Genomic DNA, 27,771 nt, shown 5'->3' with positions numbered 1-27,771 from the left:
CCTATTTGTGATATCCTTATGGTTGGTGCCTCAAGGATGCTAGGTTGCTTCTCAGGTTCTAGAAAATTTGCATGCTATGTTGGATCATACTATGAAATGACTTAGTTTTGTAATTATGCACATTTCTCTTATTTCTTTGTGTATATATAGATACATATACAAACACACTCAAGAACCCATGCACGAACCCAAATGGGAATTTTTTTTGCTTGGACCGACGAACCTGAACTTGAACCCGAATTTGTTCCCGAACCTGAATCGGTAACTTAATTCATTCCCGTGTCCAAATCCATTCCCGTGTCCAAATCCTTGATTCAGTTGAATAAGGTAGAGTACCTTCTTATATCTTGTTGCTGGATTGAGAAGTCACATTGCTAAAGGACATGTCTCATGACACTTCCTACTTATCATCTTTTACAGCAATCACTAATCTCAGTATTATCCTTGGTTACTGATTCGTGAAACAGATCCAATTCGGGCATGTGAATTGGATCCGTGGATTCGTCACCTTTTTCCCCCCCAATTATGATTCGTGGAGGATTCGTGTGTTTGTGTGTGTGTGTGTGTGTGTGTGTGTGTGTGTGTGTGTGTGTGTGTGTGAGTGTGTGTAAATATATGCATTATATATACTAAAAAGTGAGAAATATACATAATTCTAAAACTAAATCATTTCATAGTATGAATTGGTGATTTTGGTATGAATCTATGGATCAAAGCCATTATGATTATAACAAAATAATCGGAAAAACAATAACAAAAACAAAAATCGGAAAAAGCAAAAAATAAAATAAAATCTGGAAGAATCCAGATGAATCTTGGCACGGATCTGGATCCGGATTGGATCCAAATCCGGATTGGATCTCTAGGGCACATATCCATTAACTAAGGTATTTTCATATCTCTATGTTAATCACTTCATCCATATATAATTGGTTGGCCATCTTTAAAGCTCCAATCAGTCTTCTTACTAATCGGTGCTTGTTGATAACCAATCACTCAATGTGTCTTCATAAGCATTGATCATGCTCAACCTCAATTGTGTCTTTTTACAACTGAATTGTTTTGATCAATCTTGATCAACCTTTCCAAAGATAATCAATTTATCATGTCTTGTCAATATTATCAATCGTAGATAATTGGTGGGAGTTATATTGATGAAATATCCTTCGACAATCATGCTAATTGATCTTAATCTACTTTCATCATCATTCCTTGATCTCCAACATATCATTTCACTTTTTAAACTTGCCACCATTTGTCTTTTACTCTAATGGGTATGCATCCATAGCATTGATTGATATTTGATTGTATCCATGTTCTATAGGAATGATTGTAATCTACTCACATCACTAAGTATTTCCATATCATCATTAACGGTCTTTGTTTTGACTAATCATTAATTTTACTAAAACGATATTTGTTGATATGAAAAAGCTCATATTAGATTTCATCAACGACTCATTTCTTTGCATTGATTATCTCGTGGCAATTGTGAGAAAATCTTCATGTCATACATAATCCATAGTTCCGTCAATAGTCCATGTTTTGTAAAACTCCTTAGCAATCGACTCCTTTAACCATATCGTTTTTAAAGCTATGATCTTCTTTTCTTCACACGATGGTATTGATATTAGTTTTTTTTCGACCGATGCTTAGCTTATAAATAACATATTCTCTATTGTTATGAATTAGTCTTCTAGATATTATTGACTTCTTCTTGTATGATATTTAGATGCACCTTTGCAATTTTATCTCTTTGGAGACTTCACAAATTGTTTACTTGATTACCATGACGAGAAATGGATGGGAACATCATAATTAGGGTTTTCAAATGGGGGACATGACACACTATCTCCATGATATGATAGACCATACTGCATTGTACCCTTAAAATACCTAAACACATTTTTGCTGCTACTCATTGCTCCCATCCAAGCTTCATCATGGATTGACTAAGTGTTCATTGCAAAACATATATCTGGTCTAGTATTTGTGAAATGCATCAAGGAACCTAACAATTGCCTATGCAACATTGGATTTGTCATGTCCGCATTTTAAGATAGAAGTTCAACAATAATTAGTTAATACAATATTACTAAATAAATAATAATACAATTATATATTAAAATTAATATCAAAATATAAAAATAAGAAACAATACTAAAATATAAATCATAACATATATGATCTATTATTAATAAATAATATTTAAAATAATTAAATAACAATAAAATTACAAGGAATGAATAAATAAATAAAACTAGGCAAGAGCCTACAACACAATGGTAAATTGTGTGACCCTCTCTTCTAGAAGGTCATGGGTTCTAGTCTACTCACTTAACACAATAATAATTAATCTTAACAAATAATGATAAATAAACTAGGCTTCGACCAATTGCCAATCAAATTTAAAAAATAAAAAGAAAAAATAAATAAAACTAAATACAACAGACAATATTGTAGAAAGTGTGTTACCTTTCTCCATAGGATTTAATAATAAATGATAATAAACATATAATAAATAAACAATATAAATTAGCTAAATCTAATGAAAAGTCAAGAGATATGTAATAAAGAGATGTGACTCCTTTAAATCAAGATATAAAAGGGCAGAGGTACATTTGGAAGGGAAGAAAAGAGGAGGAAAAGAGAGGAGTAAAAAAGGAATAAAGGAAGAGGAAAGTAATGTGAAGAAAATAAATGACTTTCTCAAAAGATATTGATGATATTGAAAGGATGAGACTCTTCGAAATGGTCATAATTATGAATGGTTGTGACCCTTCAAAAAAGTTGTAATTATAATACATATTGTGACATTTTATAAAAGATTATGATCATGAAAGGTTTTGACTTTTTGAAAGGATTGTAACTATGAAGGATTGTGATTTTGAAGGGGTGTGACTTGTTGAATGGATTACGATATAAAGGAGAATACAAATACAATGAGATTTCTTCAAAAGGAGGAGGAAATAAATAATCTTATATGAATCTAAGATATATTATATCAATATGTTATACATATTTATATATATACACATACTTATCATATATTGATAAGTATTGTAGTATTAATACCATTTACAATAACGAGATTGTAATATCAACTATAATTGCAAAATAAAAAATATATATCTACTTTTTTGATCCTACTACTATTTGGCTAAGAAGGGAAAATTGAAGTGGTTCCAAGGAGGGGCTTGTGTAAATTCTAAGCAATGAATCTTTGTCTCAAGATAAGGTAGGGGTCAACGTTCCATAGGCCTTTGTGATGCAGACTTGGACCTAAACTTTGAGGGAATCCATTGATAGTAGCATCTAGGTAACTTGGTTAGCACCTATTGCTATCGCCATGAACTGAAATATTAATAATGTTGGAAATAAGAGTTAAAGATAACTTTACGAGTATGGTTTTACTAAGGAGGGGCTTGTAGAAATCAAGCTATTGGATCAAATCCTAATAAGGGGTAGGGGTCAGTGATGTGTAAGCCTCTAGCAGACTTGGACTTGTAAACTTTGAGGGAGTCCATGGTTGGTGTCTAGGCAACTTGGATAAGACCTATACCAGCCTTTCATAAACCAAATATTAATATGATTAGGGAATTGGAATTATTATTATGGACATATTCTTAAGACTTATATATAGTATGATTGATTAAATACATGTTAATCATGACTGACCCAAAAAAGGGACATGACAAGTGGTATCGGAGCATGATCCTCCCATCCTATAAAGTAAAAGAGGATTTAGGAAAATAATTCATATGAAAGACTAATATGAAAAGCCGATGAAGATTGGAAGAGGTTTAATCATAGTCACCAGAACAACTCAAGGGTTTGATTGAAAGACGTACATATTTCAAATCAATAGAATATATTATCTAATTCCTTGAGGACAAGCAATTTGAGGAATGGTGGACTGACATGTCCCCATTTTAAGATAGAATTTTAAAAATAATTGGGTAATGCAATATTATTAAATAAATAATAGTAATAAAATTAAATATTAAAATTAATATCAAAATATATAAGTAAGAAACAATAATAAATATAAATAGTAAGATATATGATCTATTATCAATAAATAATACTTGAAATTAGATTTAAAATAATTAATTAACAACAAAGTTACAATGAATGGATTAATAAATAAAATTAAATATGATAGACAATATTGTAGAAAGTGTTTTACCTTTTTTAATAGGATTTAATAATAAATGATGACAAACATATAATAAATAGCAAATAAATAATATAATATAGAATAATATAAATTAACTAAATCTAATGAAAAGTCAAGAGAATGTAATAAATAGATGCAATTCTTTCAAATTAAGATATAAAAGGGAGAAGAGTTCATTTAAAAGGCAAGAGAAGAGGAAACGAGAGGAGAAAAAGAGTGTAATGTAAGAGGATTGTAATGTGAAGAAAATAAGGAAGTGACTTTCTCAAAAGGCAGCAGTGATATTGGAAGGGTGCGAGTCTTGAAAAGGGTCATAATTATGAATGATTGTGACTTTTCAATAAAGTTGTAACTATAATTTATTGTGACATTTTTGAAAGGATTATGATTATGAAGGGTTTTGACTTTTCGAATGGATTGTAACTATGAAGGATTGTGAATTTTCACATGGATTGTAATAATGAAGGGGTGTGACTTTCTGCATGGATTATGATTATAATGGAGAATATAAATATTTCAAAAGGAGGAGGAAATAAATAATCTTATATGATTCTAAGATATATTATATCTATATGATATACATATTTACATATAAATATTGATCATATATCGATAAGTATAACTATTGTAGTACTAATATCATTTACAATAATGAGATTGTAATATCAACTATAATAGGAAAATAAAATATATATATCTACATTTTGATCCTACTACTATTTGGCTAAGAAGGGAACACTGAAGTATTTCCATGGAGGGGCTTTTGTAAATTTCAAACAATGATCTTTGTCCCAAGATAAGGTAGGGGTTAGTGTTTTGTAGGCCTTTGTGATGCAGACTTAGACTTGTAAACTTTGAGGAATCCATTGATAGCGGTATCTAGGCAACTTGGTTAACAACCATTGCTTCCATCATGAGCTAGAATATTATTAAGGTTGTAAATAAGACTTAAAGAGAACTTTAGGAGTATGGTGTTACTAAGGAGGGGCTTGTGTAAATCCAAGCTAATGGATGATATCCTGATAGAGGGTAGAGCTTAGCGATCCGTAAGCCTTTGTGATGTGGACTTGGACCTGTAAACTTTGAGGGAGTCCATGGTGTCTAGGTGACTTGGATAACACCTATACCATCCATCCATAAAACAAATAATAATATGATTAGGTCATTGGAATTATTATTATGGACATATTCTTAAGACCTTATATAGCATGATTGCATGTCAATCATGACCGACTCAATAAGGGTACATCACAAGTGGTATTAGGGCATGGTTTTGCCATCCCATAAGGTAAAAGAGGATATAAGAAAATAATTCATATGAAAGACTAATGCAAAAAGCCAATGAAGATTGGAAGAGGTTTAATCATAGTCACCATAACAATCTAAGGATTTTGATGGAAATACGTACATATTTCAAATCAATAGAATGAATTATCTAGTTGCTTGAGGACAAGCTGAGGAAGGGTAAATTGCCATGTCCTCATTTTAAGATAAATTTTTAAAAATAATTACATAATACAATATTATTAAATAAATAATAATAAAATATATATTAAAATTAATATGAAAATATAAAAATAGGAAGCAATAATAAAATATAAATAATAAGATATATGATCTATTATCAATAAATAAGATGTAAAATAATTAAATAACAATAAAATTACAATGAATGAAGAAGTAAATAAAATTAAATACAAGAGACTATTGTACTCAATTTGATATTGATCATGATTCATTATAGCATGCTACTTCGGTCATTATAATCACGATCATCTTTATGATATATCATATTGCATATTTGAAAAACGAATTTTGAATCTTTGATACAAGTTTAAAGCATGATTCATATGTTACCATATGTAATGTATGTTTATGTTAGTGTCTTAGCTTGTTTCAAAAACTAAGCATTAGTATGTTTAATCGTTAATGTTACTATGTTGAATGTTGAATGGTTCTTGTTCGTTTTGCAATTTTATTATGTTCATATATACTATATTTCTTACATTGAAACATCTTTTCATAATTAGCATTTTAAGTTATATATGTATAGTATGCAACCCTCTCCTCAAACACCACCCCCCGAGTCCCGAAATTGAGGCCCTTTTTTGCCTGCACCCCAAACTCTTCCCGCGTTCTCCTCTCCCAACATTCCCCCATGCCAGTGTTACACTAGATAAAACTCACCTCAAATGTCGTAATGAAGCTGCAGCATACCGTTTCCACTTGGGTGTCCAAAATGGAGGCCTTAAATACCAAAAATCTGGCTGCTTACTCCAGAAAGCCCACACGTCGAGCCCCCTAGGTGTCAATCTGTCAATCTGTCAACCAACTCATATGGCCTATACAAGGTCTGACCTTTGTAGAAAATTCAATTCTGCTGAAAGTTGATAAAAAATGCTCCTAAACTAGTCCCCTTGGTGGTAAGAATCCATTTAACCAATGCTCGGAAAAATTGATTTCAAATTCCAATGCCTATTTGCAATTTCATGGGTACGGCTAGGACGAAAAATGTTGTGTTGCCAAAATTCCGAAAGTTCTCTGCAAACTCCCTTTAGAACTTCTACTGACAATCAGCATCACAAGTTCCAAAAACAGTCATAAAAAACAAAAATAAAAAAAACTTCATATGCATGGATCTTATCTTGTGTCAAAATGCTAGCTTCCAAATGAAGAGTCACATTTATATTTGTCTTGCGCCTCTTTACAAACAACTATTCAGGAGAGGGTGACAACTGTTAAGTTTGTAACAATGATAATCTACAGGTCTGAGTGTGCAGGCTGCACTTAATCTTCTCCATCTTAAATATCATATGTATGGCATTAAGTACATTCCTATACACCTCTTGGGATAGGCAGTGACTTCTAAGGATTTATTGGTGTTTTATGCTAACTTAACAATTGTGTTAGTTGCTGATTAAGTGTTAATAAATTCTTGCAAATCGCTGATTTCTGGGAGAGGGTATTTGTGCCAACTTAGGAAGGTGTCATGTCCCTAGAGGGACATGCCCTTTAGTCATGATATTTAGGAGGGTATTGTTGTAGCTTTGAGAACACACAAATACATTAAGTTTGCTCCCTCAAGCAACAATATCCAGTCGATTTATTGCAGAGATAAAACTACTTTCAGATCAGAATAAAGGTTGATAACTACTCCATACTTTAGAATTTTAAAAAGTTCATTTCCAGCAATAAAGGATAGATTACAAGTCTGATCAGAGGCACATAATTTGTAGAAACTTTACATGGTGTCAGAGCTCTAGTAGTCAAACCTAGGCTTTGCAAAATTCAATAATCAGGCTTTATATATATCTAGCAACTATCTCCTATCTTTAATGGCATATACAATCAGACCCAAGGATAGGTTTGATGGGAAAGAACACTTTGATGCTTGGAAATTCCGAATCATGATGATAATTGAAAAGAATGATGTAAAACAATTTGTTGATAAAGCATCCAAACAACCTCTAGTTGAACCTCACAAATCTATCTGGAGCAAAGGAAATAGGAAAGCATTCAAATCATATTAGATGGAGTAAAAAATGATATTGTACCCATGCTTACAAAACATCAGACAACATTTGATATAATGAATGCATTACTAATTGCATATGAGGTCAATAATGCAACTAGGGTCCTCACATTGAAAAGACAACTAAATCACATTCAAATAAAGAAAGGAGAATCAATGAATTCTTACTTCCTAAGGTTGTAGGTATTAGAGATGAACTATCAAGTATAGGAATCGTTATTAGTGACATGGAACTAACACTAATGATGATAGATGAATTAGCATATTCATGGGAAACTTTTGCACAAGGAATAAGTGCCAGAGATAAACTTCTTGACTTCAATAGACTTAACAACGATTGTCAGAAGAATCCACAAAACTAAAGAAAGGAGGGAAATTGAAAACAGAAGATGAAGAACTTTATGTTCTTAATACAAACTCCTATAAGGGCAAAGAAGAAGCATTTCAAGAAGAAAAAGGGAAATCAAAAGAATAGAAAACCCAAGAAAGATTTATCTAAAATAAAGTGTTTGAAATGCGAAAAGTTTGGATACTACAAATCTAATTGTCTTGAGAATTCTAAACAATAAGCAACTGTACAAGTGTTACTAGGGAAGAAGATAATTATGATCTTGAGAATCATGTATTATATTCATCACTATCAAATGAAATCTCAAATAAAGCATGGGTGATTGATAGTGGATCTTTTAGACATATAACAAGATACAAAGAAGCACTAGACTCTATTTTAGAAAAGGTCAATGACAAAGTTACCATTGGTGATAATTCAACACATCCCATTGAAGGAATTGGAAATTGCACCTTGAAACTAAAATCTTGAAATTCTCTTCTTCTCAAAGATGTACTCTACGTACTAGGAATTAAAAGAAGTCTAATCTCAATTACAACATTTGAAGATGATGGGCATAATGTTGCATTTGTGGATGGCAAAGTAATTGGGCAAAGAACTCCTCAATCAAGAAAGCGAAATTGATTGGATAGAGAAAAGGATATTTGTATGAATTGAATTCAAAATCTAGTCGACCTATTCAAGCCTTAATTCATGAAGCTAAAGACATAAATGAAATTTGGCATAGAAGATTAGGGCATCTAAACTTCAAAACCTTTATCAATTATGGAGAAGATCGTTATTGGTTTAAGAACACCAGAAGTCCATTTCATGATAGCACTAGAAAAACAAATAATGTTTTAGAATTAATTCATTCAGATCTATGTGGACCTATGTCTGTTCCTTCTCTTGGAGGATTCTGGTATTATATATTGTTCATAGATGACTTCTTTAGGAAAACATGGATTTACTTCTTAAAGTGCAAAGAATCAGAAGAAATCCTAAAGAGATTTAAAGAACTCAAAACATTAACTAAAAACTTATCAGGACATAAAATTAAAACTCTTAGAACTGATAATGGAGGGGAATACAACTTGGATTTGTTTAAAAAGTTTTGTAAAGAAACAGGAATTAAGAGGGAGTACACTGTTCCTTATAATCTAGAACAAAATGGGGTATTAGAAAGAAAGAATAGAACAATTATAAAAGCTGCCAGAGCTATGATATTTGATCAAAATCTAGAATATTATCTTTGGGTAGAAGCCTCTTGAACTGCTATTTATATTCAAAATAGAAGCCCTCACTCTTACCTTAGAGATAAAACTCTAGAAGAAGTCTTTACTAAGGTTAAACCCAACATAAGTCATCTTAGGATTTTTGGGTGCTCTGTATATATCCATATTCCAAAAGAAAAGAGAACCAAGTTAGAACCCTTTGGGAGGAAAGGTATTTTTGTAGGGTATAGTGAAACATCTAAGGCATATAGGATTTTCATAATTGGACAAAAAACTATTGAACTTAGTAGGGGTGTAATTTTTGAAGCTCTAGCATTCAAAAGTGCCCTAAGTTCTGAAGAACCACCTTCTTTACCCAATTTTGAAAGAAATACTGAGTTTGAGTCTTAGAGGGAGAATATAGAAGAAATTGAAGACGAAATTCAAAATCTAAATCTTGAAGATATTCAAAATTCAAAGAAAAGACCACTTTGGGCCATCGAAATAGTAGAGGAAGCACAAGACTTTGCTGCACCTTCTGGAACAGTCAGAGAAAGCAAATGACCTAAAAGTTTTTCTAGTTATACAACAAACATGAATGATTTGTCCAAAACAGATTCAACCAATCCTTTAGATGCTATTAAACATACAACTTGGAATGAAGCTATGACAGAAGAATACCAATCTATTATGAAAAATGATGTTTGGGAAATTGTTCCAAAACTTAAAGGAAAATCTGTTGTTTCTTCCAAGTGGATATTTAAAATATAGCATGCTGCTGATGGTAGCATTGAGAAGTATAACGCTAGATTTGTAGCGAGAGGATTTTCTCAGAAAGAAGGGATTGATTATGAAGAAACCTTTGCTCCTGTTGCTAGATATACCTCTGTAAGAGCAGTCCTAGCAATTGCAGCATCGAAGGGATGAAAAGTACATTAGATGGAAGTAAAAACAACATTCCTAAATGGAAAGATCAGAGAAGAAGTATATATGGAGCAACTTGATGGATTTGAAACTCATGATCCTCACGTTTTTCTTTGTAGGCTCAAGAAAGCTCTCTATGGGCTTAAGTAGGCTCCAAGGGCTTGGTATGAAAGAATTGATAAGTATCTCACCGTCTTAGGATTCTCCAGTAATGAAGCCGATCCAAATTTATATTATAAAAGAGATAAGGATGATATGGTAATTCCGATATTGTATGTTGATTATTTACTAATAATAGGTGATGATCATCTTATAGATCAATGCAAGAAAGATCTGACTAGAGAATTCGAGATGAAAGACTTGGGACTTCTTCATTACTTCCTAGGACTGGAAGTACGACATAATTTTGACAGTATCATACTTAATCAAGGGAGGTATACATCAGACATTTTGAAGAGATTTGGAATGTGGAATTGCAAGTCTACGTCTTCTCCAATGGAGACTAATTTACATAAACTTAAAGAAGCAGTAGCAGAATCACCTTCTATAGATTCTACTCTCTACAGATAGATGATTGGGTCCCTTATGTACTCAATAAATACAGGACCGGATATTTTCTATGCTGTTAATGCCTTAAGCCAATTTATGTGTGAGCCGAAGGAGATTCACCTAGTTGCAGTTAAACACATTATGAGATACAAGGCACTCTTAATTTTGGACTCAAATACGAGAAGGTTGGCTTAGATTTACATGGATTCACTGACTCAGATTGGGGTGGAAGTGTTAAAGACAGGAAAAGTACTTCAGGATGTTGTTTCAATTTAGGATTAGCAATGATATCTTGGATATGCATAAAGCAGTCTTTAGTAGCTCAAAGCTCCACATAAGCCAAATACATTGCAGCAACAATGGCCTCTCGAGAAGCAATTTGGCTAAGGAAGTTACTTGTGGGATTATTTGGGCAAGCCATGAATCGTATGATTATTTATTCTAATAATCAGAGTTTTATCAAGCTTTCGGTGAATCCAGTTTTTCATGACAGGTCCAAGCATATTGAAATTCCTTATCATAATGTAAGATATATGGTAAACAAAAATTCTGTAAAATTAGAATACATTTGTACTGCAGATCAAACAACAGACATACTCGCTAAACCTCTATCTAGAGTAAAGATAGACCACTTCAGAAGAAGACTTGGTATGGTTGAAATGTAATCCATTTGTATTCTTTAAATTATTAATAAAATAATTTTATTTGTTAGGCTATTGACTATTATGGGCTCCACCATTTGTATTCGTTATTTAAGAGGTGACAATCTCTGAGATAACGAACACTTGTATAAAAGACATTATGAGAGATGACAATTTCTTAGATAATATGCTAAACAGTAGAGTTCTACTGTAATATCTAGATGAGTTAAGATCATATTGTGATGTAGACATTGCTATATCTATAAGTCACAATTTGGATAAAGGAAGAATTTTATTATTCCTCGAGGTTTATCTTGTATTCTAGAAGATCTTAACTCAAGATCATGATGTGATATAGGTATACTAGTATCTATGAGTCACAACTTGGATAAATGAAGAACTTAAATTATTCTTCAGATTTATCCTGTATATTATCACTAGTAGCAGTGATTTGTCATAGCACAGGTCTAGTAATATAACATTGTATCATGTGTTCAATGATACCACATACTAAGAAGATTCAGATAGATATAGAGTATCAATTCTTGCTTGTTCATCTTTATTGATGTTGCTAGATATGATATCTCTCTGTGTGATTATCAAGTTAAGAGGGAGTGTTAAGTTTGTAACAATGATAATCTACAGATCTGAGTGTGCAGGCTGCACTTAATCTTCTCCATCTTAAGTATCATATGTATGGCATTAAGTACATTCCTATAAACCTCTTGGGATAGGCAGCGACTTCTAAGGATTTATTGATATTTTATGCTAACTTAACAATTGTGTTAGTCGCTGATTGAGTGTCAACAATTCTTGCAAATCGCCGATTTTTGGGAGATGGTATTTGTGCCAACTTAGGAAGGGGTCATGTCCCTTGAGGGACATGCCCTTTAGTAATGATATTTAGGAGGGTATTGTTGTCGCTTTGAGGACACACAAATACATTAAGTCTGCTCCCTCAAGCAACAATATCCAGTCGATTTATTGCAGAGATAAAACTACTTTTAGATCAGAATAAAGTTTGACAACTACTCCCTACTTTAGAATTTTAAGAAGTTCATTTTCAGCAATAAACGATAGTTTACAAGTCTGATCAGAGGCACAGAATTTGCAGAAACTTTACAACAACAAGGTCATAGTCATAGGGCTTGAAGCTGACATTTGAATTTCTAAATTTGGAGTCAAATTGGGAGGATTCTAGGCCTAGTCACTAATTTCCAGCCCTATTTGGCTGTGCGAAGGTTTAGGCACTAGGGGGTGTGACCAATATTAAATCCAGACTTTGGGCAAGCAGGCTCGCACAAGTTCATGGATAACCAACAAAACAGTTACTAAACCTAATGTGAAGTTGCAAGCGACAACAACTCCTGATGCTAGAAGAAGTGTAGGGCACTACCTAGCTGTACATAACTCATGGAAACAAATTTTCTATAGCAGCAAATCCAAACTTCAAACTTTACCGAACCCCATACTTATATTGGCAACTGAGATTAAATTTTTGTAAATATACAAAACATGGGTCTCCTTTTTCAATTGGTCATTTTTCAAATATTTATTTCAATTTTGATTTGCTTCCTATGATGAATATTATTATTTTTGTACTCTTGAATTTTCCTTGGACATCATCACAGTTTTCCCTTGGGATGTTGACAAATTTCTGTACAATTTTTATATTGCTATGGACTTAAGTATACTGAGTACTAGTGAAATAAGAAAGGAAAACAAACTGCTTTGTTCACTTAGTCAAAAGAATTTAAAAAAAAAAAGACTGAGTCACATTTTTTCTGATATAGGTTGCAATATCCATTTTTTTTAACACTTTCAATTATAAATCTACTATGTAACAGACAAAGCAAAGGAAACACAATTTTAATAAAATGCTTGATTTTGATTTTAGAAAGGTGATACAAATTTGACAAATTCTGCTCTACCAAAGAGTATTGCTGTATGTTTCTCACAGTAAACGATTTTTCATGTTATATTTTCACTGCTAAGCTATCATGATTTTCTTCAGACTGACCTGAAGTTCTGGATTTGAACACAGGTGTTTTTGCCACAAGAAGACCATCGATATGGGATATGTTTGCTCGGTTTGCCTCTCTATCTTCTGCGGACCCTCCAAAAAATGTTCTACATGCGAGTAAGCAAATACGATTGCCCATAGATTAGGACTTGAACTTATAACGCATCAGTCATATAGGTTTCATTATGCTATAAAAAATTGCCAAGAATTCAGCATATGAATTTGCACATGCCAAGAATTCAGCATGTTGTATTGCCTGGAAGTGTTATGCATGTTTTTCGTGACTGTTAATTTATGCCTTAACAAAACTGTATGTAAAGACCATTTTTCCTATCTGAAGTAAGTGGAGACCATAATGAGTTGCAACATATGCATGGTTTGTACACAATGCAATTTCATGTCATATGTAAATATCACAAGCTTTGTCTCAAAGACATTTCATGTACTTGTGGTGTAGACAGTTTTTCAATTGGAGAGCCATGAAGGCTAAATTTAAAAACTTAAAATATTTTATCAGCATGGATAAGTTGTAGAAAAAGAATGATGTGAAATTTTAAAATGCGGTTCTAAACCCACTTTATGTTAGTGTTGTAGCTTCAGTTGGATTGATTTGAATAGAGATAAACTATGTTTAATCAGCTAACCTGATTGATAGTTAATTATTGTTGCTCTTAACAATTAATTATTAACACACACAGCTATACACACACACACACACACACACACAAGCATATATGTATACATTAATAACTATTAATATTTATTATTATCCAATAATGAATTGTCAAAAAAGAATTAACATAACATGATCAAATAATTAAATTGGAAAATCCATGTAAGACACTTTGTAATCATGTTATGGAAGTCAGCAAACCTAATATGCAGATTGGGTTGATTGAAACCCCCGATAATCTTCATACAAACATTACAATGATCACTAATCCAGTAATTGTTGTTATGAATTGGCACTTATATTAGTTAACACAAGTAGGGGCAAATTTGGAATATGGACATGTTCCATGTAGGACATATCCCTACGTGGATTGAACCATGTAGAGACATGTCTCTACATGGGACATGTCCCTACACTCTTATATATATAATTATTCAAACTGCTGTTTTTAATCACACAGAAATAAAAGGCTGAGAGATTCATATAGCAGCAGACTTATTCATATTTTCAGTATTATATCATAAAGACTGAAAATCTGATTCATTCATATATAGAAACATTATCAACATAGGAATATATACGTACAGTTGTTGCAGTCACTTCAATTGAACAAATCTGCATAAAGAACAAGTTAGTCTTGTGAAGATCTTTTGAGAAACAATATTCTGTAGATCAAGTATATAAATTTGAAATCGAAGTATTACAACTGATACTAATTCCTTAACATGTAATCAGAGCCAGGTCGAAGAACACCAAAGGACAAGTAATATTGCAGAAAATCTAAATTCCTTCTATAAGAGATCGCAACAATGGTGAACGGAATCAGATTTGAAGACAGACTTGTTGATGGTGCTACCAACTTCGTCTCATGGAAATTTAGATTAATGATATCTCTTAGAGAACAAGAATTAGATTTTTATGTGGAAGAAAATGTACCTATACCTAATGATAAAACTAGGAAAACTCAATGGAAAAAGAGCAACAACAAAGCCATGAAAATCATAGATGCAGTAAAAGATCATATACTTCCTATTATATCAAAATTGAACACTGCACATGCCATGTTTACATTCCTAGAGAACATGTATGAGATGAACAATACTAGTCGAGCTCTCGCACTAAAATAACTGCATCATGAAAAATGAACAAGGGTGACTCTATTGCATCATATTTTTATAAGAATAACTGAATTAATAGACCAGTTATCTACTGTTGGACATATAATTGACAACAAGGAATTAACAATGTTGGCTCTAAAAGGACTTTGTACATCCTGGGAATCATTTATACAAGGGATAAGCGCCCGATCCAAACTTCAATTTTTTAAGAACAGGCTGTATTCAAGAAAAATCCAAATTAATCATCCGAGGAATTAGAAAAAATAATTCTAGTGAAGAGACTCAAATATTTAATACAAATTCATGCAAGAAAGGCAACTTCAAATGAAAGAGGGAAAATGACAACATACATATTCATTCAAAAGAAAGATGGACTTGTCTAAGGTACAATGCTTTAGATGCTAAGTTGCCAGTTCAAATTCAGGTTTGGATGTGGATTCAAGATTTGCATTCGAATTCGTTCAAATTCATTTTGGGTTCGTTCCATACAAAAACATGTTTTTTTTCTTTAAAAAATGTGTGTGCATGTACATGATATATATGTAAATATATGTAGCAGCAAATAAGTTCGTAAACCACTATGCTAATAGGAAAGCAACATAGCAAAATACAACACTATATATAATAATGAATTAGTCCAAATAACATATGGTTTACCTTTTTGGCCTTTTCAGTGGTCTATTTTAGGCTTGGAGGGTTGAATTGACTGAAATAGACCAAACAAAGACTTTAAAAAAGATAAACAACTCCATTTTTTTGGTTAAATTCTGCCTACGTCTTGCTCCAGTTTGCAAATTCGCAATAAAAATGGCAAAATTCATGTCGGGTTCATCCAACAGAATTTGGGCAGACTATGAAGGTTTGCAACAGAGTTTTGGAAGAATGTGACGAGGACTAAACTTTTGCAAGAACTTGAACCAGACTTTGGGGTTGCTAGGGAAGAATTTGGTAACATAGTTTAGATGTGATGAGTACAAACATTTTGTTGTACATTGTCTGAAAAGACTCAAGAATCAAGCCTCAATAGTAGAAGTTAAGGATCAGAAAGAATGGTATTCCATTTAGCCTTATCAAGTGAATTAATAACCAACAAAAATACCTAGGTCATTCGCAGTGGACCATTTCGTCATATAACTAGATTCAAAGAACAATTGGATAGTCTTGAAGAGAATTATAATGAAGAAGTCACTACTGGAGATATCTCCACCTACCTAGTGAAAGGAATTGGGATCTGCACAATTCAATTAAAATCTGGAGTTTCTCTATAACTAATCAAAGTACTATTTGTACTAGGCATCAAAAGAAATCTAGTATCCATCTCAACCCTTGAAGACTAAGGGTATTGAATCACCTTCTTGGATGGGAAAGTTCTTACCTAGCCTAAGAACTCCAATTTTAAAAATGCTTAGACAATAAGACTTCATGATGGATATTTATAAAAGCTTTGTAATGTTCAAAATCAAGCTTTATGATTAAAACCTCCATACCTCATTTGGGCAGAAGCCCCTAATACTACTCTTTATATATAAAATAGATGTCCTCACTCTGTACTTGACAATATAATTCCTGAAGAAGTTTTTTTTAGTTAGTTAAGGATCTTTGGTTGTCTTATCTATATTCATATTCCTAAGGAGAAAATATCCAAACTTGAGCCATCTGGAAGGAAAGGGATATTTGTTGGATATAGTGAATCGTCCAAAGCTTACAAGAAACATATTTTCGGTTAGAGAACAATTGAGCTCAACAAAGTTGTAACATTGGAAGAAGACATCGCATATTGATGAGACGGCTAATGAATTATCTCATAAACATGGAAGAGGATCTTGGTACTGAGATTCGAAGGGAGATACTTGAAGGAGATGATGAACCTAAGAATCCCACTCTGAACCTCTTAATTATTCACCGTGATAATCAGAGCTGCATTAAACTTTCTGTGAATCCAATATTTCATAACAATCGAAGCACATTGAGATCCCTTATAATTACATTAGGGATATGGTGGAAATAAATGTTATACAACTGAGCTACATCAACATGGATGAGCAAACTACAGATATCTTAACCAAGCCCCTCTCCAAATTGGAGGTGGATCATTTCAGAGGTAAACTTGGTATAGTAAAGATGTAACTCCATTTTTTGAGGTTGAGGCTCAATTAAGTTTCAATACATCTATGTTATATTTCTTTCTTCTCATGTGAGTTACTGCATAATTCTGTGGAAACATCATGGAAGGTGACGATCTTTCATTAATGTTTGGTTGTGGTTACTATGGTAAAGTGACGATCTTACCATAGTCTAACCTATTTTCATGATGGATGTTGTAATGATGTCCCTGGAGATCATGATAGTGCATATCTCATGTGACTGAGTTAGTGGTTACTAAGATATTGCATTAGTCTCGGTTGAAATGATAGCATCGGTCAGATAACTACAAATGATAATTATCAATAGAATGATATATAATTTAATGCACGTGTATATATATAAATATATATTGTGTATACTGATATACATACATACCTATTGAAATGTTTAATCATATTTGTAAGTCTAATTATCATCCATAATGATCTGATTACCATTTATATTATTCCAAGTATAATCTGAATTTTTGATCTCCATTTTGATTGATATTTATTAAGCATTGTCATTGCCATTTATAAGTATTGATACCAAATTGATAAAGAGAAAAATAGCATTGATTAAGAATCAGATTCGAATCTGATTATGCCTTGTAATTCTGCCAACAACTATCAGGCATGAGAGAATATGTTATTTGTTTGAAATGGTGCATATAGTAATTGCCGATTATGAAGGGATATAATTATCGGTTGAGAAACATCTCTCCACATGGAGAGACATGTCTATCCACCGATATGTCTTGTCAAACAAATATAAACACTCCAGTGCAGATCAAATCATGAGAAATACCAAAATAAGAATGCGATCTATATATTCTGAGCTGTAAACATACTAACCAGAATTTAGTATTAGTGTTTCAGAATCATTAGAATACTTGTGAAACATAATTGCATCTCCATTCTGATTATAACCTGCAAACAATTATTAGTCAATAAGGATATTGATCAATAGATAAGAAAAAATAAAAGACATCTATATTCTAATCCGTAATAGATCCAATCTATGTTAACAATCTCTTCTGTTATCATGATGGATGTTATAATGATGTCCCTAGAGATCATGATAGTGCATGTTTCATGCAACTGAGTGAGTCATTACTGAGATATGGCATGGTGTATTCTATGAGACTTACTATACGGAAACCAGGTGCAGATATTTTCCTTGTTAGGCATCATGAGGAAATATAAGTATTGTGAATATCTTATGGTAGATATTCTTGGATAAACCATACTTCTGATAATACTGTAAGGTATCATCTAAATGATGGATAAATGTTGCCATCCTCTTTAACATTACTTCCTAGGTTGTCATATTGAGATGATAACTCGAGAGTACTATGTGTTGGATCAAGCTGACAACCCTCTCTAGCTCAGTGGGAGTGTTAGTGTTGTAGCTTCAGTTAAATTGATTTGATCAGAGATAAACTATGTTTAATCAGTTAACCTGATTGATAGTTAATTATTGTTTCTCTTAACAATTAATAATTAACACACACACACCCACACCCACACCCACATATGTATGTATGTATAACTATTAATATTATCCAATAAGTAATTCTCAAAAAAGAATTAACATAACATAATCGAATCATTAAATTTATGTAAGACAGTTTGTAATCATATTAAATAAGTCACCGAACCTAATATGTATATCGCGTTAGTTGAAGCCTCTGATAACCTTCATACAAACATTACATTGATGAGCAATCACTCATCAAGTAATTCTTGTTATGAATTGACTATTATATTAGTTACATGAGTTGGTACAAATTTGGAATGGACATGTTCCATGTAGAACATGTCCCTACGTGGTTTGAGCCATGTAGAGACATGTTTCTATACGGGACATGTCCCTACACTCTTATATATATAATTATTCAAACTGCTGCTTCTAATCACATGGAAATAAAAGGCAGTGCCATTTATATAGTAGCAGTCTTATTCATATTTGCAGTATTATATCATTGAGACTGAAAATCTATTTCATTCATACATAGAAATATTATCAACATAATAAAATATACTTACAGTTTTTGCAGTCACTTCAATAGGATAAATCTGCATAAAGATTAAGTTAGTCTTGTGTAGAAGATCTTTTGAGAAAGAACAGTTTGTAGATCAAGTATATAAATTTGAAATCAGGGTATTACAACTGATCCTAATTCCTTAACACGTTACATGTAAATGACAATTTTATTTCATGCAGCTATCAATGAAAAGCCCACTTTTGAGATATTTTCAATTAAAGAACAAAGATACTTCAGTCAGGCCAAAGAACCCCACCTCCAGCAAGTTTAATTTCTTAATAACTTTAGCTAGGAAACTTTGTTTAAGGCCTAAGATAGCTCAAAATGAGTGGAATATCCGAAGCTGCAATCCTAGGGCAGAAACAACATAAAAAGAAAAACACAAAACTAAAAAAAAATGAAGAAAAAGACTCGAAGGTTCCCAAAAATAAAGTGCTTGCAGCCAGAGTGGAAAAATTTGTCCCAAGAAGCAATAAGGTGATTAGCTTGACAGAAACCCTCAAAAAGGATGCATGAAAGTGCAAAATAAAAGACATTTCAAGGATGACGGACTGCCTTTACGCTGCATTATCCAATACAATAAAAAATGTAGAGGATACACCTATGAATCTATGAGAAAATTGTATAGGGTTGCCCCAATTTTGTTATGTCAAAAATGAGGACAAAATAGGAATGCATAAGATTATGATGAGTTTTAGAATCTTGTGACATAATAATCAGAGAGAAAACTTATCACCCACCAAAGGTGGGAAAGTGAAACCATCACGTGCACTAAAGGTAGATCACCCTCCAAAGTGGAAAAATGTTTGTGACACGCATCTAGTAAAGGTGGATCACCTTCCAAGATGAAAGATATTTCGGGAACCTAGGTGGAAAAGTGATAAAGTGATATGTTCACCATAGGCAATAATGTGATAGTACCACCTTAAAGTCGGAATATTTGTATGTAGTCCCTAAGTAACATGTGGTGTTTAAATCTAGGAGAATGACTTAGTATATACAACAATCAAACACTCCCCACCCCACCCCAAGGTTTAACTCAGGGGAATTTTTACACATAATGAGAACAGTGCAAGATGGGTCCCAACTACTAGGCCATGTACCAATACAACGGAGAAAGGTAGAAAACCGAAAACTCCTCCCCAAAAGAGATATGTAAACACAAAATGCTCTCAATGATGAATGTGAGACAATCCCATGAGAGGGAAAAGCCCCCCCATAAAAGAGAAGAAGAGAGACCATGAAGGCTCCCTCAATGTTGAATTTCTTGCAAAGAAACAGCATTCCTCTCCTTAGGAAGGAATAGAGTCAACATTGCACCAAGAATGTCTAAGTGTTAAAAAACTAAGTACCACTTTCAGTGAAGAATTGATGATGAATCTCTTACTGCAATATGATAGAGAATAGGCATGGGGACACTTATAATACGACAATGACTTAATATTCAAACTACATACATTCTCAATTGGAGACATACCTGAGAATTATAAGATAGTTCGTAACCCACTGAGTACAAGAGGATTACTTCCAACTCAGCCTCAATGACAAAATACGTGGAAGATATGACACTTTATTACAATGCATTTACAACATGGGTCATGCAAGAAATTAAAATGACGACTTGATGCAAATATTGTAACATGAAAATGGTGCCACTGAAGAGTTGCCTTGTAGAAGACTGCTGATGATGCCCTTCAATTGGAATGATGCAAGGAAAAGAAAATAACTAGCCCCACTTGGCTTCTTGTTAAAGGAACACTGCATTACAAGTAGGATAGGTAGATATACAATCTCTTTCCCAAATTGGCTTATTTATTTGAAGAAATATGTTTTCAAAAAGATTTTCAAAATCATTTTATTACTAGAAAATTTAATAAAGATTTGTCTTTTCTCTTTTCTTGTTTTTCTTGGGCATTTGATTTTGGTGATTACAATTGCCACAATAAAGCTATAATAAACTTAGATCACTATGCAAAAGACCTAAGTAAGATCTATGCATGACTACTACAAAAATAAGCCAAATAGGGTCATGCTGAAAGTGAAATTTCTTATCACAATCATTGTAAACTGATAGCACCACTATGAAATATTATGAGCCCAAACAAGGCCTTCGAAGTTGCACAAACAATAATTATGCAATTTTTTGAAAAAATCTGTCTGAAAATCAGAAACTCTTGCATCATTATGAGGAGCACAAAAATTTACCAAAAAAAAAGAATAATTGCATGTAAAATGGGGCTCGAATGAGTGAAATATTGCTGCTTGAATATCGTTCATGTAATTATAAATCTTGAATTGCCGTTGCAACTGAAAACTTCAAATGCCTATAGATTTGGATGCCTATAGATTTGGCCTCTACAGTCCAATTTATATGAAGCAAAAGTCAATCTTGGGGTTTTGGACAACCTAAATGGAATGGTGACCTCAGATTTGCACCAACAAGCTCCAATCTCAACCTGCAATATAATGCCACAAAGAGGAGTTCCCAAAGCCTGCCCGATGTGCCTTCCCAATATCTGTTACTTGTTTCACAAAGTGTGGATAGACCCCCAGCAGGTGGAGCCCAAGAGGAACTAGAATTCCTTATTCTAGCAGGTTTCTCCCTACAATTCTATGGGCTCTTACTCTAGCAGGCACCATTAATTTATAGCTCTCAGGAGAGCCAGGGGGCCTTCACTTGCAGCAAAGACCCTCTTTCTTGGAGTGGAGAAAAGGAATTGTTTTATTGTTTTCCAGTCTTTCCCCTGTTTGAAAAGATGTGATTGGAACAACAAAAAAATTGATGAAGAAACCAACCACGCAACTGGGTTCGCATAGAGTTGCCCTTGGACTTAACTACCCACCCTGTAGGGCCCTCCCTCCCAATTACTTTATCTTTCTTCCACCATACACTATTGCTTCTCCAAGGTTCTAGCCACTTATCAGACCCAACAGAATAGTAGGGGGTAAGGCCCCTTTTCAGATTATTCTAGGGCCCCCCTTCTATATTATTGAGATGGGTACCCTTAATTCAGAGGTGGGGCATGTGACATATGGAATCTAGATAACCGACCTTTAATAGATAGGGCAAATAGAACCCGATAGAGAAGTTTCGTTTCAATCGCTAGATTCTATATTTCCTCCCAAGAGGGGCCCAAACCTGAAGAAGGGAAGCACGGGGAAGAAGAATATAGTAACCCAACAAGATCAAAGAAAGAATGGAGTTGGGTTGGCCAGATAAAAAGAAAGGTATGACAAAGAAAGAAAAGCAGGAGCAAAACAACTATACTGAAAGTGGGGAGGATTGCCTTTGCAAATTCAATACAACTTTAAAAGAAAAATCATTTGCTTTTAGTTTGGATGTTATTTTAATAGTTGTAACCTATGTCTCAGGGTTTGCTGAATTTTTGGCTTCAAATTCAAAATTCGGCTAATATGTTAAAAATCTATGAAATTTGGAAAAATTTGCCTTTAAATTTCTAGGAAAATAAGCGAGTTATTTTTTCCACTAAAATATATGTTTTAAACTCATTGGTGTCAGGGTTCTTAGAACTTGTGGGAGGTTATTGCAGGAAAGGCTACTGCTGATATATAAATGCTGGATTTTGTTTTGAAATAAATGTCTGTATTTGGACTTTCCACTGGTTTTTGAAAAAATAAAATCGCTGCTTTTGACATTTTGTTTGTTGGAAAAGAAATTTCATGAGCGTTAAAAAACTAACAATAAAAGCAGGACAATTTTCTTGCATTCTAGATTGGTGGAGGTTTATTTTAAAAAATCGTACTAATATATTGCATAATAATATAAATTTATTAGCTGATAGGCTATTATACTGCAGAGTTTGATCAGGAACTGTGGTGTCTTACCTGGGAAATTGTGCAAAAGTGGTCCACACCATCATTGTGATTTTAACAAAGCTTTAGAATATTCAGGCTTATTTAAACAAATTAAGCCCACACCTGAAACAAAGTCCAGGTTTTACCATAGGAAAAAATTCGTTCGTGACAATTTATGTTGTTGGAAAAGGTTTATTCGGTTGAAGGAAAATGTTAAAATTTACATTAAACTCCATAAATGCTATGTTGTGCATAAAATGGTCAGATGTGATTTTGTTTTCTGTTAAAAAACGAACACACTATATTCATAAATGCATGAAGTCTTAGAAAAGCTAGAATCACACAACACCTTGCGAAATCCCTTAGCGAAAAATGAGGGTGGAAGTCAGATAAGTGTGGGGATGGGTGAATAACTAGGATTGACTGACAACACTGTTTTTGGTTGCAGTTACTAATTTACATAATGGTTCACTCCATCCACGCTATTGATCAACTTAATCCACCCAATCAACACTAATATAAAAAGACATAGATCAATACTGTAAATATGTATTTACAAAGTCTGAACTTTGGATTCTTTAATAGTTTTCCACTCAATATGTAACTGGATTCCGAAAAATTAACTAAACCCTACTCAAAACACAATTTGCAATGAATTATGAATCTCAGAAATTTTTTTCTCCCTTCTCAATTTTGAGACCTGAATTTTGATTCTTTTGCTTTTAGTTAAACAATCTCCATGCTAGAAATTATATATTATTAAATACTAGTAAAAAGCATAAAAATAAATATTATATTGGTTCATTTCAGGAATATTGTAAATCAAAAGAAACTTTCAGGGATGGGAGACTGGAATCTAATTTTAGATGTATTTTTATTTCATTGTTAAATAATATTTTTTATTTTATTGTTTTAATATTTAGTGACATATAATAAATCAAAATTTAATATTTTGTTTAATTTAATTTAGATTGTTAATCATTTTATAAATTTTTTAACAAGTTTAAATTAGATATTTATATTTAATTCAAATTAGATTAAACAAATATGCTGTTGCTTATTTTATAATTTTGGGAATATATTAGTTGTATTTTTTAAAAATAAATTTGTACAGAGCGAACTGAATGTAACGATTTTTTTTTTTGGAATATTTCCCTTCTGCTGAATTTTCTCCAGATTTTATTGTTGCCAAACTAGGTCACAGGATAAGTTGGATTTCATCCATGACATTTGAATTGCAGCAAATTTTACCCTTTCAGAACATCATCGGAATTTTATGATATTTAATAAAATACTGTTATTTAATATAATATTATTATTTTATTTTAAAATGATATTGAGTTATGACAATTTTGTGGATATATTTCTAATATTCAAAATTACATAAATATATGTAACATAAATTCAATGTTGATTTTTTCCCTGAATTTTTACCCTTGCCGAATTTTTACCCTTGCCAAACTTCTTTCAAATTTTATAATCGACGAACTTGAATTCGATTTCGAACCTTGTGACTTAGTTACCAAACAGGAATCTGAACTTGAATCTTGTGGCTTGCGGTGTAATCCTGCCATCAAAAACCACTGGCAACAGTTTTTCAATCCATGAAACTAAATGCCTCATTTGGAAAAGTTGGAGAAGCATTGGTTAAAAGCACAAAAATAAGGTTGAAGTCTGGGTGGTGGTTATCTATGAGCTACTAATGGATACATGAAGTACGGAAAGCAATGTGTTATTGAATGCATCTTATGTCTTTTGGAATCTTATCTGACAATGTTAAATCCCCATTAAATTCACAAGGAAACCTCGTAATCTCACTAGGCTGAACACATTTGGAACGGACTTTGCTTATGTTTGGATATCTGATGTTGAAGCAACAATGTGTTTGGTCACTTATATGCTAGAACTCAAGATGACCAAAGCAGACGTGATGGAGCAGGAAATCTCGTATCATTAGACACATTCAACTCAAATCAACGGCCAAGCACAATTCTGCTCTGTGAGTAACTGTTACAAGGTGAGAGTTTGAGAATTGAGTAAATGTTGAGCTATAAAAGCTGTACATCTATATGCCTACACTGTTCATCTTACACATAAAGTTCTTTGCCTGAATCAATTTTTATTGTTTTAACTTTAAATGTAAGTTAACCAATCCTCTTCAAATTTTATGTCTTCGTTGAGTTTTATTGGAACCCATAGCAGAGCCATAGGATCTGTACAAACTACAAACTAAATGTATTTAGTGAAGTTTGAAGAAGCTTGTTATATGAATGTTATTGTGCTCAAACACTTTTATGAAGGATTTCCTTACATAGGTTTATAATTTTTTTAAAACCTGTATGAGCTGATTGAAAACATTTAACAGAAAATGTAGAAAATAGGAAGTATTGTTAGTGAATGCTGTGCTATTTCACTAACAATACTTCCTATTATGTTCAATTAAAAATAAATATCTGAAAGTGGAAATACATTAAATGATATTGATTCTTCCACTGCAATTGCTAATTTGGCTGAGTAGAGCTGGCAGATGAATGCTACTTTAGATTTTTCTGTAAACGAGGATCTCTGCAAATGGTTGTTGGATTGAGTTTATTTGCGAAGCTTGTGTACATGAATAGCTCCTATCTTGTTTGAAATTGATAATCTTTTTCCTTGAAGGGAAATATCTTTTGACAATAATATTAGCTAGACCGTTGGGATTATAGTTAAGTTTTGATTGCTGTGATTTGTTGTACAGTTTATCTTTGGGTTCGTTTATCTTTAAAACGAATCTGGATTGCAGTAAGCTATGAACCCAAAAATTGCCATGATATATGGCCTAGCAGTTAATTCCTACATGCCCAAGACATTGCAGATTACAAACGAAAAACCAATGCCCATTTAGGTAGGGAACCCTTTTTCCCAGGCACGTGGAGGGGACTGCATGTACTTACAATTCTTTGGTGGAAATGGTATATACAGTGATAGACTAGATGCGAGAAATGTGTATGCAATCACTAGGTGTGATGAAATTATGGCATGAGCCCAGGACCTCCCCTGGCAGCTGGGGCAGTAATTTGCACAGATGCAAAAAAATAATCCAAGGAAAATAAATTCTAAGAAATTTATTATTTTCCCATGAAGCTATACATCGAACTTGTTGATCTGTGAGATGACATTTTTCATTTTTGTCTTCTTTTCCTAAGTCTTTTGTTTAATAGTTTGTTTCTTGTCTTTGCATTGGTTCTTTCTAAGCAAAATGTCAAAATATGATATTTAATGTCCTGATATCTCCTCTGGCTTTTCGGATTACAATTTTCATCTTCGTTATCTTTTATCGAGTTTTATGTTTTCAAAGTTTTGTTTCTTGTGTTTGCTTTGCTTCTTCCTAAACAAAAGATAACACCTAATGATAGCTCCTCTGGCATTCGGGTCACTACTTACAAATTTGCCCTTTCTTAATTTACTTTTTCTTGGCTTGTCCTATAAATGATCAGATGTGGTGGGGGTATGGTTTCAGTCTGACTTTCTTGTTCTATGTATGCTCATAAGATTATCATAATCATACTTTTGCTTGCCTAAATAGAGTGAAGAATAATTCTATGCTGTAATTTTGGAGTATCAAATTACCATATTTTCACTTTCTGATTGATTTCCTACTGCAGGTCAACTTTTAATCAAAAACCCTTAGTAAGTGACAAAAAGAAGTAATTATGGAATTGGTTCTCAACTGGTTATGTCTCAAGCAGACGATTTGTATGTCGTTGTCGTCCTCCAAATATTCCATGGTGGCAATCATGCACGTGTCCAATCGTATTGATTTTTTAATTTTGTTTTACACTTTTTAACAAGAGAACATATGTTTGTTTAATAGCTCTAGTAAATTGGTTTCACTATTTCTTAAGGATTTTGTTGCCCTTTATGACTAAAGAGATTAATGCAAGCCTATATAAGGTTTTGTTTGCATAGATGGACCAGTAAATATAGTTCTTAAAGGAAAATTGTTCAAGTTACAAATTTTCCTAAAGCTTACAAATGCAATATTTCATTTTCTGTCAAAGAAGTTGCATGTGTAATTTTGATGTGGAGTGGATTTATATCTTCATCAGCCAAACACGTATACCTGAATTAGCGAGCTTGTTTTGATTTGATTTATATGTCAATCCATACCTTAATCATACACAATCCTCTCTTTAAAAGGTGCCACCATTATATTCACTTGGAATAAAATGTGGGCATAAAAGCAGAGATATTCACGTAAGCTAAATTGTAAAATGGTGTTGCCATTTCCAATTTGTAGAGAGTTTATGATGAACACCTTGTTATTAGAATGTTGATGTGTGTGGGAAAACGTTTTTGTTCAAGGACAAAGAATTAAAAGGTACATCTTACCAAAGTTTTAGGTGTAAATTATATAATGTCTTTTGGCATTAGAGAGTTGTAATATTTTAAATTAATTTTTTTTTAGGAAAGTAATTGAATAATTTGTTTTGGTATGAATATATAATCATATTTTATTTTTTTGTTTGTGATAAAATTTTTAAATTGTTAAGAGAAGATAAGATACATATATTAATGTTTAATAAGAGACTACCAAAGAGTCTACAGGACTGAAAGCTTACA

At 32.7% G+C, this 27,771-nt stretch overlaps 1 protein-coding gene across 2 annotated transcripts in view; it reads left to right on the top strand.

The window, feature by feature from the left end:
* Positions 1–27,211, top strand: part of LOC149549452 (basal transcription factor complex subunit-like protein) — a 166,976-nt gene extending 139,765 nt beyond the window's left edge. Inside the window, exons 10-11 of one of the 2 annotated variants that reach the window (XM_089792836.1) lie at positions 13,413–13,508; positions 26,814–27,211. In XM_089792836.1, coding sequence (XP_089648962.1) covers positions 13,413–13,508; positions 26,814–26,859 — 142 coding nt within the window. In that variant the 3' untranslated portion in view covers positions 26,860–27,211. Of the gene's footprint in view, positions 1–13,412; positions 13,509–25,073; positions 25,192–26,813 lie in introns of those variants that run through there. The other variant, XM_089792835.1, reaches the window with a different exon arrangement.
* Positions 27,212–27,771: the final 560 nt, after the last annotated feature.

The sequence above is a fragment of the Cupressus sempervirens genome, chromosome 7 (genome assembly GCF_028749045.1).
Source record: "Cupressus sempervirens isolate cs-2001-9-10 chromosome 7, ASM2874904v1, whole genome shotgun sequence".
Classification (NCBI taxonomy): domain Eukaryota; kingdom Viridiplantae; phylum Streptophyta; class Pinopsida; order Cupressales; family Cupressaceae; genus Cupressus; species Cupressus sempervirens.
Note: the sequence above shows the minus strand (reverse complement) of the source record. Positions and strands in the feature narration are given on the sequence as shown.